At 36.0% G+C, this 18872-nt stretch overlaps 1 protein-coding gene and 1 non-coding gene across 2 annotated transcripts; both read left to right on the top strand.

The window, feature by feature from the left end:
* The first annotated feature begins 737 nt into the window (after positions 1-737).
* On the top strand, positions 738-3432 carry LOC108484499 (uncharacterized). Its single transcript, XM_017788308.2, has 9 exons — positions 738-1012; positions 1118-1184; positions 1280-1345; positions 1670-1763; positions 1884-2000; positions 2213-2313; positions 2404-2478; positions 2561-2653; positions 2948-3432. The coding sequence occupies exons 1-9, from the start codon at positions 999-1001 to the stop codon at positions 3212-3214; spliced, it is 894 nt and encodes a 297-aa protein (XP_017643797.1). The 5' UTR covers positions 738-998; the 3' UTR covers positions 3215-3432.
* A 10628-nt stretch (positions 3433-14060) lies between these two features.
* On the top strand, positions 14061-14167 carry LOC128294847 (small nucleolar RNA R71). The gene has a single exon (XR_008285154.1). It is a non-coding gene; the product is annotated as a small nucleolar RNA R71 (small nucleolar RNA).
* Positions 14168-18872: the final 4705 nt, after the last annotated feature.

Below are 18872 nucleotides of genomic sequence, written 5' to 3'. Positions count from 1 at the left end.
CATTACCGACTTTCTCCTTTGTACGAGTGAACTGGACCTACCTCCTCCACCTTCTCCTCCTTGTTGTTACCAGTATCAATAGTAATACACTATGTGATTAGCATGATACTTAAATGCATGCGACTCAAATTATATGATAATATTTGTCGTAATTGAATGTTTTGTTTAGCAATGGTAGATACCTATCTTATCTATTGCTATGTTTTGCGTATAGAAATAGAATGGGCAAAAGAAAAATAAATTCTATTAGTTTATAACATTGAGGTATAACTAAGCTCAAATCATAAGAAGCTCGAGTTGTGATACGAAATGTAAACTTCATATTTTTTTTATCCTAAAATTATCTTTAAATTTTGAATTATGCCATAAGTGCATGCATTTAAAATTTGATTCATGCATTTAAAATTTGATTCATGCATTTTGAATATGTTATATATCGTGCTCAATGTAGCATTCAATATTTTGATTCAAACATTTTGAATATGTTTTATATCATATTCAAATGCAGCATTCAATGTTTCTGCTAGAGAGATGAAAATTTCTAATTGATAAGATACGAATGCTTTAAAAATAAATTAAAATTTTTTAAAGTTCAAAAATCATTTTAAAATCAAGATTATAATTTGTGAACATATGCTGCAATTACTTTTGTTTTAGTGACAAAGTAAAGCTATGGGCTGGTAGATCACAAATTCCATGGGCCATAAGGAACCCAAATTGTTTCTTAGTTGAATAAGTGGGCTGATTTAGCCTGGGATTGGCTAAAACGAAGCCAGCCAGCCCCATCCATAACCATGGAGTAAAAGGGGAAAGGCTTACGATTTTCATTGCATAGCAGTCTGAAACTCAAAATCTCACGCACCCAGAGAGAAAGGAACTTTGATTCATACGGTAATCGAGGATTCAAGAACTAATATAGTTAATAACAAGCATTTGGAAGTTTTAGATTGTCTTGAGTTAAAAGTTCGAGTCTTGGAATTCTGCTTATCGTCAATCAAATGGAGGCTGAAAGGTAAAAATACCATTCGTCATTAGTTTTCTGCAATCTGTTGTAATAAAAAGAAATTTTGGGTTTTTTTTTTTAATTTTTAAATATAGAGTTAATGTTTTGTCTTAGGTTGAATTCTCCAAGTACATCCGTAATTACTTTTGAAGTATTGGGTCATCAACTACACTTCTCTCAGGTAATTTTTCTTCTTTTCTCTTGTGCAGTACTTCTTTTTTTCTTTTTTGAGGTTTTTAGTTGTAGTTATCATATTGTCTCCGACAATTGTGGCAGGATCCTAATTCCAAACATTTAGGAACAACAGTTTGGGACACATCAATGGTGTTTGCCAAATTTCTGGTATTCATTTTAATCTTTATTGTGGCTCTTTAACTATATTAGTGATATTCAAGTTGTTGATGCTGAGACCTTTTTTTTGAATTGAGTTTAAGTTGATGTTGATAGTTAAATACCTATATTTCCGATGGTACAGCACTTAGCTTTCACATTTCATGTTGGCGATATAGATCTAGTACCAATTGTGAAAATTTGTACCCAGTTTATATGGTTTTGCTTGTTTGACCCGAAAGTCTCCCGGTTTTACACCACAAAAGGTATTTTTAAAATTTTTCCAACTATTCTTCTGTATTGAAATTCACGGTGCAAAATTCTTTCATTGTTTAGGAAAAGAATTGCAGAAAGGGAAGGTTTTGCCCGTCTAAACTTAAAGGAAAGCGCGTTATTGAACTTGGAGCGGGTTGTGGAGTAGCGGGGTTTGGTGAGTTTTTAATTCTGTACATTTAACACTCATGGTCAGGTTATATTTATAGGGGAGGTCTTTTATGATTCTGCATTATTTGTTCAGACCGTGCTGAATCTGACTCCATGTGATTTCCAGGAATGGCATTGCTGGGATGTGATGTAGTTTCTACAGACCAAATCGAGGTTGTGCCATTGTTGAGGAGAAATGTAGAACGCAATACTTCAAGGATATTGCAGATGAATTCTTGTTCAGGTTCCCTTTTTTCAGCACTTCTAATTTAGTTTACACGATTCATTTTTCATATATATTTTTTCTTTTGCCCACCAATGTGCCATAACAAATCTTGACACAACAATTTCGCTTAAGTAATAGCGGAATTATTTGACAATTACCTAGCAATGCTATTGTAGAAATTAATGACAGGTTGTACTCTTTATCTCACATTGGTAGCATGATTATTTTAGATTCATTTGGATCAATTAAGGTGGCGGAGTTGGACTGGGGAAATGAAGATCATATAAAAGCTGTTGGTCCACCATTTGACTATGTTATTGGTACAGATGTTGTAAGTTCTCCAGATGCATATATTCTTGTAGTAACGTAACGCTTTTTGTGGAATAGTTGCAAATGTGGTGTACTGATTTTGCCTTTTAAGGTTTACGCGGAGCATCTCGTGGGACCTTTATTGCAGACAATAATCACATTATCAGGCCCCAAAACCACAATTATGGTATGATACCTTTTCTGATTTTCCGTTTGAAATTGATTTATTCAGCGATGGAACTCATTGTTGCTTTAATCGTTCTGTTTAGTTGGGTCATGAGATCCGTTCTACTAGTGTCCACGAGCAGATGCTTCTGACCTGGAAAAATTTCTTTGAAGTGAAGATTGTCTCAAAAGCCAAGGTACACAATTTATCCACTTTTTGAATGTGAAATGAAACGCTCAAGATTTATTTTCTGTCGTTCTTGATGTCAACTCAGAGACCACTGCTGTGAACAGCCGGTACGATCATTTTTGGTTAATAAATGTGTATTGATATTCTGATGACCAATTCAAGGACGCCTCCCCCCCCCCTTTTATTTTCTAGCGAAACATGTCAAAACTCTTCTATTCTTGATTCTATCGACAGGTTTGAGCCTCGGATAAGATATTCTTCTAACTTACTTTGTTTCGGAACTCTTACTTATTTCATGGAGATGGACAGTAAGTACCAACATCCGAGTATTCAACTCTTCATTATGGGACTAAAGCCCCCACCTGTTACGGCAGACAGTGCAGTTTGCACAGAGAAGCAGGAGAAAACGGATTGGGGAATTGACGACCAAGTTAACAAGACTGAAATTAGTTCTTCGGTTGATGATCTCCTGGTGACAAGACTCCCTGATGGGAAGCTTAGTGAATGGTATGCAAGAAGATACGGCTCGATGGCTGCCCGACTTCTACGAGACATACAGATAACTTAAAATTTTCTGGTATTGTTGTGTTAAATTTTTCTCAGCTGTTATATTCCTCATGCCGGACAGTTTTAACATTATTTTGCATACAAGTTTGTTTCTTGAAATGGTGATATAACGTATCACCTTAGTTTATTATTACAGCGTTGACATCTTAGATTCTAAAATGTAACAAATTGATAACATTATTAATCATATCATAATATATTGAAGTTTAGCGATTAAAAGCAATGCAAATAATATAATGTGATTAAATCTATAATTCATCTAATTTTAAATTGGGATTGAAGAGTTTAAGATAAAATATTTTGTAAAATTTTAGGAGTGCAGAAAAATAATTATGAAATCAATTATGAAGTTGAATGCTGTATTAGATTTGAAGCAGATCGAGTTCAAATATAAATATATATAATAAATAGGTTAATATGGTATTTCATACAATGTTAAATTTGGTACAAGTTTTTTATTCTTATTTTGTATTTGAGTTTAATTTTTATATTTAATTTAGTACTTGAATTTATTTTCAATTATTTAAATTTTGTTACAAAATATATTTTTCAAATATTTATTCAATCATATAATCTGATCTAATATCAAATTAAATATTTAAGATCTAATATCAAATTAAATATTAAGGTATATAAAACTAAAATAAATATGGGATGGAAATGGGAGTTGGAGGAGAAAAATATCACCCAATGAGGTTCCATCATTGCACGTACTTTATTTTCAATTTTCCTATTCTCTAAATGGAAAGTAAAACACATCAAAGAAGAAGAAAAGAAATTGAATTTTTTTGGCAAAATATGGGGTTATTGAATTGAACAAAAATGCTTTAACAAATCTGAAAAATCATATGGCCTTTAATTGGTTTAAATAAGCTTAGATTCTCTTAATAATGACATCATAAATAATTATAACTCTTATTTACATATATAAACACCATTGATTTTTCCTTTGAAAACTAGAAAAAAGAACTTAAAAAGTACAAAGAAAACAGATATGGGAAGAAAAAAAAAATCCAAAGATTGGAAGACATTAAAGCAGGACAAGCAACAAGCAAAATATTCAAAGCGTAAAATAGAAATTCTTAAGAAAGCAAAAGAACTTTCTATATTGTGTGATGTTGATGTTGCCCTTCTATTTTCTTCCCCCTATGGTAGACCAATCCTTTTTGTTGATCATCATTATCTGTATTAATAATATTATTTTATTTTACAATTAAAATTTTAGTTTCATCTTCCTTATTTTAGCTTTATTTTTAATTTTCTTTTCTATTTTTTTAAAATAGTCAAATCAATGGGTTAAGTAATACTCTTATAGAGACATTCAAATTTGTTATTTGAGGAATGCAAAAAAGGTAAATAATATTAACAAAATATTGTATTTTCTCCTTTTTTTTAAAAAAAATCAATAGGTAATTTTTTTTTTCACCAGGAGGGCCTATACAATAAAGATACGTTCCAATTCTTATTTAGCAATGTTTTAAAATTATGAATTATAAAGTTATTTTTTAAAAATTAAAAATAATTTTTAGAAATGAAGATGTTGAAGAAAATTTATCAAAATTCGGAGTCAGAGTTTGAGCCATTAAGCTTGTCCCATGACATAAATGCTGATACGCTCAAGGTAAATGGGTTCCCTAAGGTTGAAAAAATAATGATTTTTTGAAAAAATAATGATTTTTTTCTCTTTTTTTATTGGATTTTAAATAAAGATTTTTTATTTTATTTTATTATGCTCTAGTTATATGGAGATGAGCTACAAGAGCTAAATGATAAACTTTTAGAAAAGAGCAATGTAACAATCTGTTTTCAGTGAAATTTGTATAATGGTTTCGAGACCACAAATTCGATGTCAAAATATTTATTTTATTATTATTTTAATGTCAAAAGCATGTTACTAGTGTCGTATAAAAATTTCGCTAAGAAATTTTATCGTTTGCATGCTCAATTTGATAAAAAGGACTAAATTGCGTAAAGTGTAAAAGTTGATTTCTATTAGCTAAAGGAGTCTAATAGCTATAGAACTTTAAAGTGGAGGTCATTAAGTGGTAATTAGACGATTAGTGTGTTAATGGAAATTTATGAGATTGGTTTATTTGAAATTTGTAATATTTTAAAAGGTTATAAAAAGTAAACTAGTTAATAAAGATTAAATAATTAAAACAAAACTAAGTATCATCTTTTCTTTTTTTTTATCATCATCTTCAACCGAATATCCAAGGGAGGAAAGCCATTTTTGTTCAACTAGGGTTCGGTTACTTTGAGGCTTAATTGGTAAGTGATTTTTGTCCCATTTTTAATGACTTCTATGTTTTCGGAATTGTTGTAGCTTAATCTAGCTAGCCCAAGGACTAATTTGCAAAACTGTTAAAAGCCTAGGGTTTTACCATTGATGAATGTGTATGTGTTTTGATGTTTGGTGATAGAAAATGAATGGTTGTTGTTAGATAAACAACATTTGTTAAGTGATTTTGGTTGAAATTGCAAATTAGGTATTTATTTGTAAAATGTGTAAAATTCATGGTGAAATGTGTGAAATAATGAAAATTTTGGGCTGCCATAAGTCTTAATAGAATTCGGCTAATATGGTTTGAAATGGATTTGCATGGATTTGCATTTTTATAAGCTAGCGACTAAATGTTAAAATATAAGGGGTAAAAGTGTAAAATTGCCATAATATGAATTTTGGACTAAATTGAATAGAATGTATCATAATATGAATTTTGGACTAAATTGAATAGAATGTATTTTGAATGAGTTAAATTTGAATATATATATCAAGAAAAGCAACGTTCGAATTTAGATCGGGGGAAAAACAAAATAGTGAATTTATAGCTTGATTCTCTCCGTGTAAATTCGAAGTAAGTTTGTATGTTAATAAGCATTAAGGTAATTGTGTATTAAATGCTTTATTATTACATTACTGATGAATACAACTTCACATAAATATTTGACAAAGATTTGACGACGTGTGAAATCCCGGTTGAACCTTAGGAATGGATAGAATACAAATGACATGCCATTAGGGGTTATTGTGTTGTGGGTGCTGGTGCATACGTTCTACCGGTGCTTGAGTTTTTTGACATGTGTTGCGATTACTCATCAGCTTGTGTGAGCAGCACCATGTAGTTACGTCTTGACCGTCAGCTTATGTGAGCAGAGCCGGTGATAGCTCGAGATGAGCATTTACATATGAGATATGAGATTGAGATGGTTTTGACCATGTATTAGCACTTAGGGTACGAGATTCCCGAGTATCTAATATTATTCCAAATGGTTCAGTGGGTATATTAATAATATGAAAGGGTAAGAGATTGATACGTATCAGTACAAGTATGTACATAAACCATATGAGCATTGAATCCATGAAATTTGTGAGTTTCATGATTTACTATGTGGATGAATAGATGTTAGCCTTGTGATTAAGTTGAGTTGTAGTATATTATTTTTAAATTACTTATATTGTGAGTGAATGGTAAGTTACACTTATTAGCCATATGAGTGATCACGAGGTTTCGTGATAGGTTTTAAATATTTATAATTACTCATTCTTGAACTAACTATTATCGCGATGTAGGCAAGTGTCCCTATCGAACAGTAGTATAGTTTTAGCAAGACCGAATTGTCGAACCCAAAGGAACTAAAAGTACTAGTAATAACTGTCTTTTTATTATCTAGCCTAAGAATAAAGAGGTTTTTGTTTTACCTAACTAATTATCTAAACTAAGAACGCACAGAGAATGGAATTGGGGAATTGCTTTTGGAAAAATCGATTGAATGAAGACAATACCTAAGCAAAATCCACCTAGACTGTACTTGTTATTCTGGCTTTGAATCGGACGATTTATTCATTTAACTTGTTCTGTAGAGATCCCTAAGTTATGTTATTATCCCTATTCAAGACTAATAACGTCTAATCCTTAGATTGAATAACCGAGACTTTTCTGTAATTAATACTCTAGGGTTGCATTAACTCGATCTATGGATCCCCTTATTAGGTTTCACCCTAATCCGACAAAATCTTGTCACCCTATGTCTAGGTGCGCAATCAACTCCGCTTAATTATGACAAATGTACTTTTAGACAGGGTCTATTCCTCCTCTGAATAAGAGCTTATCTTGAATCGGTATCCTGGGATATCAGAACAAGAATTAAGAACACATAATTAAGAACAAGTCAAATATTTATCATACAATTCAGAAAATAATAACAAGATTCATCTTAGGTTTCATTCCCCTTAGGTATTTAGGGTATTTAGTTCATAACTAAATAAGAAAACATTTCAGAATAATAAAGAATACAAAACATAAAGAAAACCCAAACTCCTGAAAGGGAATTGAGGAGAGATCTTCAGTCTTGATGATGAATCCGGCTTCTGAGATGAATCAATCGGCTTTCTTGGAGTAATTCTTTACCCCCTACTTTGTCCTCCTTTTCTTCCTTCTCTAGCGTGTATTTGTAGGCTTTGGAATGCTTAAAATCCCTCAAAATTAGCCTTTTCTGAATTAGACTCAAGTTGGGCTCAGCAGGGACACGCCCGTGTAACACGCCCATGTACGATTACTTCAGGCTGTGTTCGAGCCTGCCAAATTGACACGGTCGTGTGGTCTGCCCGTGTGAAGAGGTCCAGGCCGTGTTGATTTCGTACTTTGGCTGAATTTCTCCGTTTTTGGCCCGTTTCTTGTTCCTTTCGCTCTCCTATGCTCTCCTAAGTGTAAAACATGAGATTAAAGCATTAGGAGCATTGAATTCACCAATTCTTATGAAAAATCATCCATAAAATGCATTAAACATGGGGTAAAAATATGTATAAATTACGGTTTATCAAATACCCCCACACTTAAGCATTTGCTTGTCCTCAAGCAAAATTCTCAACTCATAATCAAAATAAATTCTTCTAACTTATAATTTCTATCGATAATATCTACTAATAATCCATAGGTAATCATACATTGAGAATTCAACTAAAAAAACATACAAGTTTCAAACATTCCAAGTTGAGTATTTAATCATGCAAACATAGGTGTCTCTCCTTATTTAAGTAATTACCTTTGATTCAGAATATCACAGAGTTTCACATCCTCACTACAGATTCACTCAAATCACTCGAGGTGTTTAAGGACAATAAATGAAGTACTCAATAGTCAATAATGAAAAGTCATTACCATAGGCTTGCATGAAAATCAAATCTCCACCACTATAATTTAAGATGATACATCAATCAAAAAGGTCTTTAGAGGGTTGTAATGAGGTTTGGTTAGGGGGTGTGGTCACAATCTGAAAGAAAGGGTTAGAATCGAGATTGAATTAAAAAATTACCTAACTAGAAAAAGAGTTAATCATCACTTGCGTACAACAGAGCTTCTTCTCAGACTAAGAAATTTTACTTCTGAAGCTTACAAACAGAAGATCACTACTTATATGTATACATATTTTTTTTAAAAACACATTAAATTACAGAGTAGAATAAAACATAGCTAAGCAACTATTTCAACTTAAATCTCGACAAAAATGGGGCTTAAATTAATTTAGGGGATTTCAACAATAATGGTTTAAAGGTTAATATTTAGGGTAATACAAGAAATGGCTTGTTAGGCTCAAGGGGGTTTACTAGGGGTTAATCGTGGAGGTAGGCTTTTCATGGCATGAGTTGGTTAATCCTAAGTGCCTTAATCATTTTGACATATCAAATCAAATGGTGTAGTCTCGACATGCATAATCAAACAAGTTCTAGAATAACAGTTCAATACTGACGCACTCAAAGCAATAATAAAAGTGAGCATGAAAAGAATTAATAGATGCTCAAAAGGCTCAAAAATCTCACAAAAATTATGGCTTTTTGATGTTTAACAACTTGTGAATTCCAACTCAAAGTAATACCTAAACTTTGGGGAAACAGCCTAAGATTTTAAATTCTTAAAACTCAACTCATCATGCTTGATTCTCTAATGTCTTAAAGTTTAAACAATCAATGCATAATTGCCTATGCTTTAATTCAAGATATATCAATCAAAATCATAAATCAATTAAAATTTATCCTAAATATGATATGAAAGCTTTTTCAAGAGAACAAGATAATCATTCAGGGATTTTTTTGATAATGAAATAAATACCCCCCACACTTAAGATGTACATTGCCCTTAGTGTACAAAGATAGATATTAGAGTATAAAAATAAGATAGGGAGAGAAGTGAAACTTCTTGTATAATGAATTCCTCGAACTGGAGTTCTGGAGAGTAATCGGTTCGAGAGTGGAAGAGGATACTCCGGTGGTCATAGAGGTTCATTAGGCCATAAGTCCTGTGCCAAAAGGATATTATCTCTAGTGGTAGCTATGGTCGTGGGCGAGCAGGACATGGCAGTCATGGAGAACCTTTCCCGGTGGAGTTTTAGTTCCTATATGATGATGAACTTAAGAGCTCTATATAACTGTGATAAAATTAGGAACTTTTTAGGGGATATTAGGAGGAATAATTACTCAAAAAGAAATAACCAAAATTAATAATTAAAAATAAAATTTCTAAAATCTAATAAAAATAAAAAGTAGTTTTAATAAAAATTAAAAACATAAAATAATAAATAAATGTTTTTAAACATCTTCATCGCTGGATGGTTCGCGAGGTGAGACTGGCGATAAGATGTGGATGTGCTAAAAAATCTGCTGTAGAGCAGCATCAATGTTGTCTAATCGTTGAAAATACTACTGCTCGAATCGAGTGAGGCGCTAAGATATGTCAGCATATGAAGCCGCCGCATGAATTGGACGAGAGGGTGGTAGTGGCTGAGTCGGTGGGTCCTCGTGCTGTGGGGGGACATCATCAGGAATGTCCTCGTAGGCCTCCTCCTCGGTAGATTAGGTGAGATGATACTAGGGAGGGTAGGCTCCTCGGCGCCTCTCGATCATCCTCATGCTAAACATGCTCGAGATGCCTTGTGGAGAAATTTGGCCGATGAGGGTGAGGGATGATTCTTGGGCCGCGGTGTTGAGGAGCCCGAAGTGTCGCGTCAGTCGAGTCACGTAGGGGCCAATGGAAATGACCCCCTTCTGATTCCACTCCATCTAGTGCTGAATCACGAAAGCGATGAAATAGACAAGGTCGATGACGTACCCGTGCGACATGCATCATAAAAAGTAGGTGTCGTGAGTGTTGACGATGCCAGTGCTCTCTCGCCTCCCTATAATCGTGTGAGCCAAAATGGCGTGTAGGTACCTCAGGGATGGTGGGAGAACTGATGTCTTGGAGCGGCTAGGATTGTAGGAGGTTGCGCTAGGGGCCAAAGTGTGCCAGCACTTCGAGGGAGAGAAATGTATGTGGTGAGTGAGAGCATCTAACTCATTCTCTTCCTTGAACTCCTCCGTATATAAACCCAATGCTGTATCAAATTCTGGGACGCTGAGCTGGCGGACTAATCCGCCTAGGCGAAATTGCACCGTGCCGGGATCATTGTAGTTCGTCATTACGGTCTGGAGATGGAACATTGAGCATAGTTCCATGTGAGCTCGAGGTATGTTGGTTCGATTATCCCAAAGAACAGCTCCCAAGGGTCAGTGGTTAAGAGGGCCCGAATCGTATCAGCCAACTGAACTTGTTTACGGCGGCCCAGTCGATACAACGGCCCACAATTAAAGGCCGGGCCTGAAATATCTGGAAAAGTTCTTCATGGGGCCAACGAGGAAACTGTAGGAGGGGGTGATGGATTTCCGCGCTTAGAGCCGTAGAAGATGACTCTTCCTTCCGTTTCTTGGAAGCAGGGACAGCGGCCTTCTTTCCTCGTGAAGACAACATTAAAAGCCTGTAATATAAAGAATAATAATAATAGGTAAACGAATTCGAAGAAGTAAAAAGTCATGAATTTGAACTAACTATTTTAGCCAAGACTACTAATATGAAGCAAACTCAACCAAAATAACAATGAGAATGAGAATAGAAATGTAATGGGTATGAGGTTTTCCTAATCTCAATTTAACACGGAATGTATGATAACTAACCTAGGAATGCAAATTAAATGATAGACATTGGCATGGTAATAGCATGAGAAGAAGCATAGTAATGTCATGACTAACCTAAGAATGCAAATTAAATAATAGAATAATGAGCAAAATGAAGAATAGTTCAAAAGATATGAAGATTATGTTGATACTAAGCATTAGAAATAAGTAAAATAGAAGTGAAATGAGTAAACAAATGCTAGGGGAGAGAGATTGAGCATCAAAAATGGAATGGGAAGCGGTGCACGGGCGTGGTAGGGAGGCCATGTGGAGTTGCAGCGGCTAGGGTTAGGGTTTTTGAATGGGGAAGAAAGTGAATAGTTCAGGGTATTTATAGATTTTGGGCCACACGACAATGGCACACGCTCGTGTTCCCCAATTTTTGCCCATGTGTTTCTCGTTTTTCCTATTTGGGCTTGTCTGAAATTTGTCCCACGCCTGTGTACCTCAGGCGTGTGGGTTCACACGGCCGTGTTGCACGACCGTGTCTAGCTTCGTTCGCTTCTCCCACGCCCGTGTGGGAAATCCCCACGCTCGTGTCAATCTAACAGGTTCGACCACGGGTGTGAGACACGGACGTGCTACGGGTCTTCCACACGGGCGTGTCGCATGCCCGTGTTGTTTTGGCAGGCTCGACCACGGCCATGTCGCATGGCTGTGGCATTTTATCGTAACCCGTGTTTGGGGAAATCCTTGGCCTGTTTTCACACGGCATAAGCACGGTCGTGTGCTTGGCTGTGTCTCTGTGGAAAACCTATGTTCGAGAGCTTCATTAGTAAGTTAGATGTTGAAGACTAAATTTTTAAAGAAGTTAATATAGTTAGTGCTCGAGTTACCTTCCGAGAAGTGCTTATTTATAGTCTAAGCTCGATTTACCTCTCTGTTGAATGATCATGATGGTTCGAGGAGTTTATACTCCTCATTCCTACTATCAATCTTAAAATAAAGTTTTAAACGGGTGTTGTTTACCTTAAAAGTGCCGAACTTGGGATGACTCACCTCCACCGTACCGAATGGAAAAATGCTAAGTACCGTAAGAGTGATTTCTTCATTCGGTGTGGTAGTGACAATGTGGGGATCTGCGGCATCTAATAAGACTTTATCTCCAACTTTAAGTTGATTTGGAGAGGTATCAAGCTCGTCTTGGCATAGTTTCGATTTATCGTGTGTTCTCGGTTTATATGTTCGCCATTCATCTAGCTCCTCTATTTGCAGCCTTTGTTCTTCATGAATAGATCCTTTACTAATGATTGAGAGTGGCTCATATACTTCCTTCAGACTTATCTCCTGCAAAGTGGGTTGTATCATGTGGTCAGTTTTAATAGAATGGTTTAGATGATCACCTTCAATTTCTGATGTGTTGTCAGAATTGCGAGCTTGAAGGGTGAGTGTTTTGTCTCCTACGTGAAGCGTGAGCTCACCTGTGCCAACATCAATAATTGTTTTAGCAGTTGCTAGAAAGGGCCTTCCCAGAATTAAAGGAGTGTTGCTATCCTCCTCTATGTCTAAAACAATGAAGTCAACGGGAAATATAAATTTATCAATTTTTACTAGCACATATTCAATAATACCCCTAGGAAATCTTATAGTTTTATCTGCTAGTTGAATGCTCATCCTTGTCTGTTTGGGTTTCCTGAGACCTAGTTGCTTAAACATTTTATAAGGCATGACATTGATATTAGCCCCTAAACTAGCTAATGCATTATTAACATCTAAACTACCAATTAGGGAAGGAACCGTAAAACTCCCTGGATCTTTTAGTTTGTTCGGTAGCTTATTTTTCAGAATAGCTGAGCACACTGCATTTAGCTCCACATGCGATGCCTCATCCAACTTTCGCTTATTTGATAAAAGCTCTTTTAAGAATTTCATTGCGTTTGGCATCTGCGATAGAGCTTCAATAAACGGTAAGTTAATATGTAATTTTTTAAGAGCTTAAGGAATTTACCAAATTGTTCATCTGAGCGATCTTTCCTTGTCGTGTTGGGGTATGGCACTCGAGGTTTATATTCAACATTCACCGTTTTGTTTTTATTGTTATCTACCTCACCTTGACCTTTGCTTACCACAATTTCTTGCCTCGGTTCTGGTTCAGGCTCAACATCTTCTTCTTCATCTTGAATATTAATTGCGTTTAGCTGTTCCCTTGGGTTAGGTTTAGTATTACTTGGAATCTACATTGTGGTCATTCGGAAATTAGTTTGGAAAGCTGGCCTATCTGAGTTTCAAGCCTTTGGATTGACGCTTGTTGATTTTTAAGTGTTGTCTCGGTGTTCTGGAAACGAGTTTCTGACACCAAAATAAACTTTGAGAGCATCTCTTCAAGGTTCGGCTTCTTTTCCTGTTGGTAGGGTGGTTGTTGGTAGCATGGAGGTGGTTGTGGTCTTTGATTTCCTTGACCGCTCCACAAGAAATTGGGGTGGTTCCTCCAACTTGCATTGTAAGTGTTACTATATGAATTGTTTTGAGGTCGAGGATTATTACCTATGTAGTTTAATTGCTCTCCATGTTGTGGCCATAAGGTTGGTATTTCAAATGGCTTGTTCCACCTCTACTTGCTTCCCACTGCATTACTGGGTGAACCTACGAAGAACTAAGAAAACCATCAATCTTTTTATTTAAGAGTTCGACCTGATTAGAGAGCATGGTGACCTAATCAACTTTATAAACACCGGCTATTTTCGTTTGCTTTGTCCTCATGACTTGCCACTGATAGTTATTCAGTGACATCTCCTCTATAAACTCATAGGCATCTTCAGGTGTTTTATTATTGATGGTTCTGCCAGCAGCTGCATCAACCATTTGTTGAGTCAAAGGATTCAGGCCATTATGGAACGTTTGAACCTGTAGCCAAAGTAGTAACCCATGGTGAGGGCACCTTCTCAAAAGGTCCTTCTATCTCTCCCATGCATCGTAGAGTGTTTCTAAATGCATCTGCACAAAAAAAGAGATATCATTACGTAATTTAGCCATTTTAGCCGGTAAAAAATAATTTAGTAAAAATTTTTCGATCATTTGTTCCCATGTAGTAATTGACCCTTGTGGTAATGAGTTCAACCATTGTTTAGCTTTGTTTCTTAATGAAAAAGGGAATAACCAAAGACGAATGGCATCATCAGAGACACCATTAATTTTAAATGTATCGCATAGTTCTACGAAGTTGGCTAAATGAGCATTGGGATCCTTATCCTGCAAACCATCAAACTGAACAAATTGCTGTATCATTTGAATAGTGTTAGGTTTTAATTCAAAAGCATTTGCAGCTACAGCAGGTATAACTATGCTCGATTCAATTCCTGTTAAAGAAGGTTTAGCATAATCATACATAGTGCGTGGAGCAGGGTTTTGATTAACCACAATTGCAGGAGGTAGCTGATTGCCTTGATTTTCAGCCATCTCTTCGGTTGGGGGTTGAGTATCGTCTTCTTGCTCGTTCTCTATGTATCTTAAGATTCACCTTATTTCTCTTTAATTTCTGCGAACTGTACGATCGATTTCTTCATCAAAAAGTAATGGTCCTGACGGGTTTCTTCTAGTCATAAACTATAAAAACCTGTCAAGAGAAGGAAAAAGTAAATTAATAAATAATAATAAAATTAAATTAAATGGCAAGAAAAATAAATGGCTAAAGTAATAAAAATTGAGCGTTCCTAATATCTTAGTTCCCCGACAACGGCGCCAAAAACTTGATCGCAAGGTTTCGTGATAGGTTTTAAATATTTATAATTACTCGTTCTTGAACTAACTATTATCGCGATGTAGGCAAGTGTGCCTATCGAATAGTAGTATAGTTTTAGCAAGACCGGATTGTCGAACCTAAAGGAACTAAAAAGTACTAGTAATGACTGTCTCTTTATTATCTAGCCTAAGAATAAAGAGGTTTTTGTTTTAACTAACTAATTATCTAAACTAAGAACACATAGAGAATGGAATTGGGGAATTGCTTTTGGAAAAATCGATTGAATGAAGACAATACCTAAGGAAAAATCCACCTAGACTGTACTTGTTATTCTGGTTCCGAATCGGATGATTTATTCATTTAACTTGTTCCGTAGAGATCCTTAAGTTATGTTATTATCCCTATTCAAGACTAATAACGTCTAATCCCTAGATTGAATAACCGAGACTTTTCTCTAATTAACACTCTAGGGTTGCATTAACTCGATCTATGGATCCCCTTATTAGGTTTCACCCTAATCCGACAAAATCTTGTTACCCTATGTCTAGGCGCGCAATCAACTCCACTTAATTATGACAAATGTATTCTTAGACAGGGTCTATTCCTCCTCTAAATAAGAGCTTATCTTGAATCGGTATCCTGGGATATCAAAACAAGAATTAAGAACACATAATTAAGAACAAGTCAAATATTTATCATACAATTCAGAAAATAATAACAAGAGTCGTCTTAGGTTTCATTCCCCTTAGGTATTTAGGGGATTTAGTTCATAACTAAATAAGAAAACATCTCAGAATAATAAAGAATACAAAACGTAAAGAAAACCCAAAATTCCTGAAGGGGAATTGAGGAGAGATCTTCAGTCTTGATGATGAATCTGACTTTTGAGATTAATCAATCGGCTTTCTTGGTGTAATTCTTTACCCCCTACTCTGTCCTCATTTTCTTCATTCTCTAGGGTGTATTTATAGGCTTTGGAATGCCTAAAAGCCCTCAAAATTAGCCTTTTCCGAATTAGACTCAACTTGGGCTCGGCAGGGACACTCCCGTGTAGCACGCCCGTGTACGATTACTTTAGGCCGTGCTCGAGCTTGCCAAATTGACACGGCCATGTGGTCTGCCTGTGTGAGGAGGTCCAGGCCGTGTTGATTTAGCACTTTGGCCCAATTTCTCCGTTTTTGGCCCATTTCTCGTTCCTTTCGCTCTCCTATGCTCTCCTAAGTGTAAAACATGAAATTAAAGCATTAGGAGCATCGAATTCACCAATTCTTATGGAAAATCATCCATAAAATGCGTTAAACATGGGGTAAAAATATGTATAAATTACGGTTTATCAACGAGCTTACTAAGCTTAATAGCTTACTCTGTTTACTTTTCCGTGTTTTATAGTGATTTCAAAGCTTGCTCCGATTGGGAGTTGTCAGAGATCTCATCACATTATCAAACCGTCATTTTGGTACTTTTAAACTTGTGTGCTGGGTTATATGGCATGTATAGGTGTTGTGGTTAATATGGCCTATATGTTTATAATGTATATAGCCAAATGATTTTGTTTGTAAATGATGTATGTTTTGGTTTTCTTTATAGTCATATAATTTGGCTTATTTTGGCATACTTGGTTATGTATATATGTGTAAATGGCCTTTGATATTTGGTTTATAATTGCTATGTGAATGCCTTGTTGTGAATTGGTATTTTGAGTACAAAATGATTGAATTTGAGAATGTGGTATGCATATTGATTTAGGCACAAAGTCTAATAGGTGATTTTTGGATGTGAAATTTGTATGAATTTGAATGGCTATTGGGGATGCTTATGAGCATTTTGGTTGTTGGTATTGGTAGTATATGGTTTTGGCTTGAAATTGAATGCTTAGGAGTGCCTATTTATGCATTGGTTGTTTGTGCATTGTTGAACCTAGGTTGATAACATTTTAGGTGAGAAATGTGGCTTGAAACATAGCCTATTTTTGTCCACATGAGTAGAGACACGGGCGTATGTCTCAGCCGTGTGTGACACACGGCAATGTGACATGGCCGTGTGTCCCCTGATACTTATTTAGAAACCAAGTTAATAGCTCTACACGGCCCAGCACACGGGCGTATGACTTGGCCGTGTGGCATAAGTTAGTATTGTAACACCCCTTACCTGTGTTTGATGCCAGGACAGGATATGAGGCGTTACTGGATTTAAACACAAGTAAACATACAAAATCGGGCCATAAAATTCGTTCACATTAAATTCATTCATACATATGCAAATTGTCCTTTATATGGGCCTTGCTTTTTCTCTTTTCCTTGACCCTCTCTTGAGGTACCACGAATACTAGTGTCTTCCACCAGTGATATGCCGTGTCTTTCAACAAGGAAATAGCACACTTCAAACATTCTTCGGGTGTGCATGATAGTTCATTAAATACCCTTATCAAATTCTCCAGCCAAAATTCTGCTCTCTTAGCATCATTCTTGGCATTTGCTCTAAACTCTTCCGCCCCTTGTTTTTGAATCTTATCAACAAGGGTTCTATGAAATCTCATAAAGTCCATACCTTGTGGCATTGAAGGTATGGGTTGAGGATTTTGAGGGGGTAGAGGGGGTTGAGCGTTTGGGTTCGTTTGAACGAACTCCGTATACCAGACATTCATCATGTGGAGAAAGGCTTCCCTAGCCCTTTCAATTCCTCCCTGACTCATGGTCACGGGTCTACTCTCCTCTGGCATAGTCTTTTGGGCGGGGGCTGGTGCGTTACTTTCCACATCATCTGCCATAGCTTGTTCGAGATCCATTATTATATGAAAAGCACAGTTTAAAATCGTCAAGAGTCGTCATACTATCACAATTTTACGTATGACATGCATAGTTAGGCTCAACACATGCTACATAGTCCGAGAACCGACTAAACCGTAACTCTGATACCACTAAATGTAACACCCCTTACCTGTGTCTGACGCTAGGATAGGATACGAGGTGTTACTAGACTTAAACACAAGCAAACATACAAAACCGGACCATAAAATTCATTCAAATTAAATTCATTCATACATATGCAAAATGTCCTTTATATGAGCCCACGAGGCCTAAAACATACATCGAGAGTAGTTCTAGACTAAACTGAGAACTTTAGAAAGCTTAGAAAATTTTTCATGAAATAGGGTCACACGCTCGTGTGGGTAGGCCATGTGGTCACACACTCCCGTGTGGCTTGGGACACGCCCATGTTCTCAACCCGTGTTACTCTATGTTTATGATGTCATCAACACAATTAAGGTCACATTGCCAAGTCACACGCCCATGTGCTTAGGCCGTGTAGTGAATTAATTTAAAAAATTAATTGCAGACTTCACATGGTTTGGGCACACACCCATGTCCTGAGGCCGTGCCCTTCACACGGCTGAGACACACCATCGTGTCTCTACTACTGGACATTCTATTTTGCCTAATTAGGGTGCATGGGACACATAGCTGGATCACATGCCCATGGGGCAGACAGTGTGTCACAAACAGCCTACACACATGCTTGTATGCCTACCCGTGTGGACAACTTTGAGGCTATTTTCCAAGCTATTTGCCACCCTTAAATGCTCACTCACTTATACATTTTTGATGGAATACAACATAACATATTTAGTCACTCAAATACTCACAATCATGATTAATCCATGACTTGTAATGTCAACATATCACATGCTCAAACCATCATGCTTTCATATGGCATTCCACACCAATTTCATATTTATTCATCCTTATAAACCTACCTTCAATCTACTCGATTATACCATGAACATGGTCATACCTATTAGTCCCAATTCATTCATTAAGCATATGTGCCATTCATCACATCCACTACCAACAAGCAACCACCAACCTCATCACAAAGCATAAACACATTGCATGCATGTACAAATAATTAGGGTTACAACCCGAGAAGCAAATATAAACCCCATCTCATGGCCTTATACAAAATGAATCATAATATCATCATGAGCAAACTCAT

Source organism: Gossypium arboreum, chromosome 6, assembly GCF_025698485.1.
Source record: "Gossypium arboreum isolate Shixiya-1 chromosome 6, ASM2569848v2, whole genome shotgun sequence".
Lineage (NCBI taxonomy): Eukaryota > Viridiplantae > Streptophyta > Magnoliopsida > Malvales > Malvaceae > Gossypium > Gossypium arboreum.
Note: the sequence above shows the minus strand (reverse complement) of the source record. Positions and strands in the feature narration are given on the sequence as shown.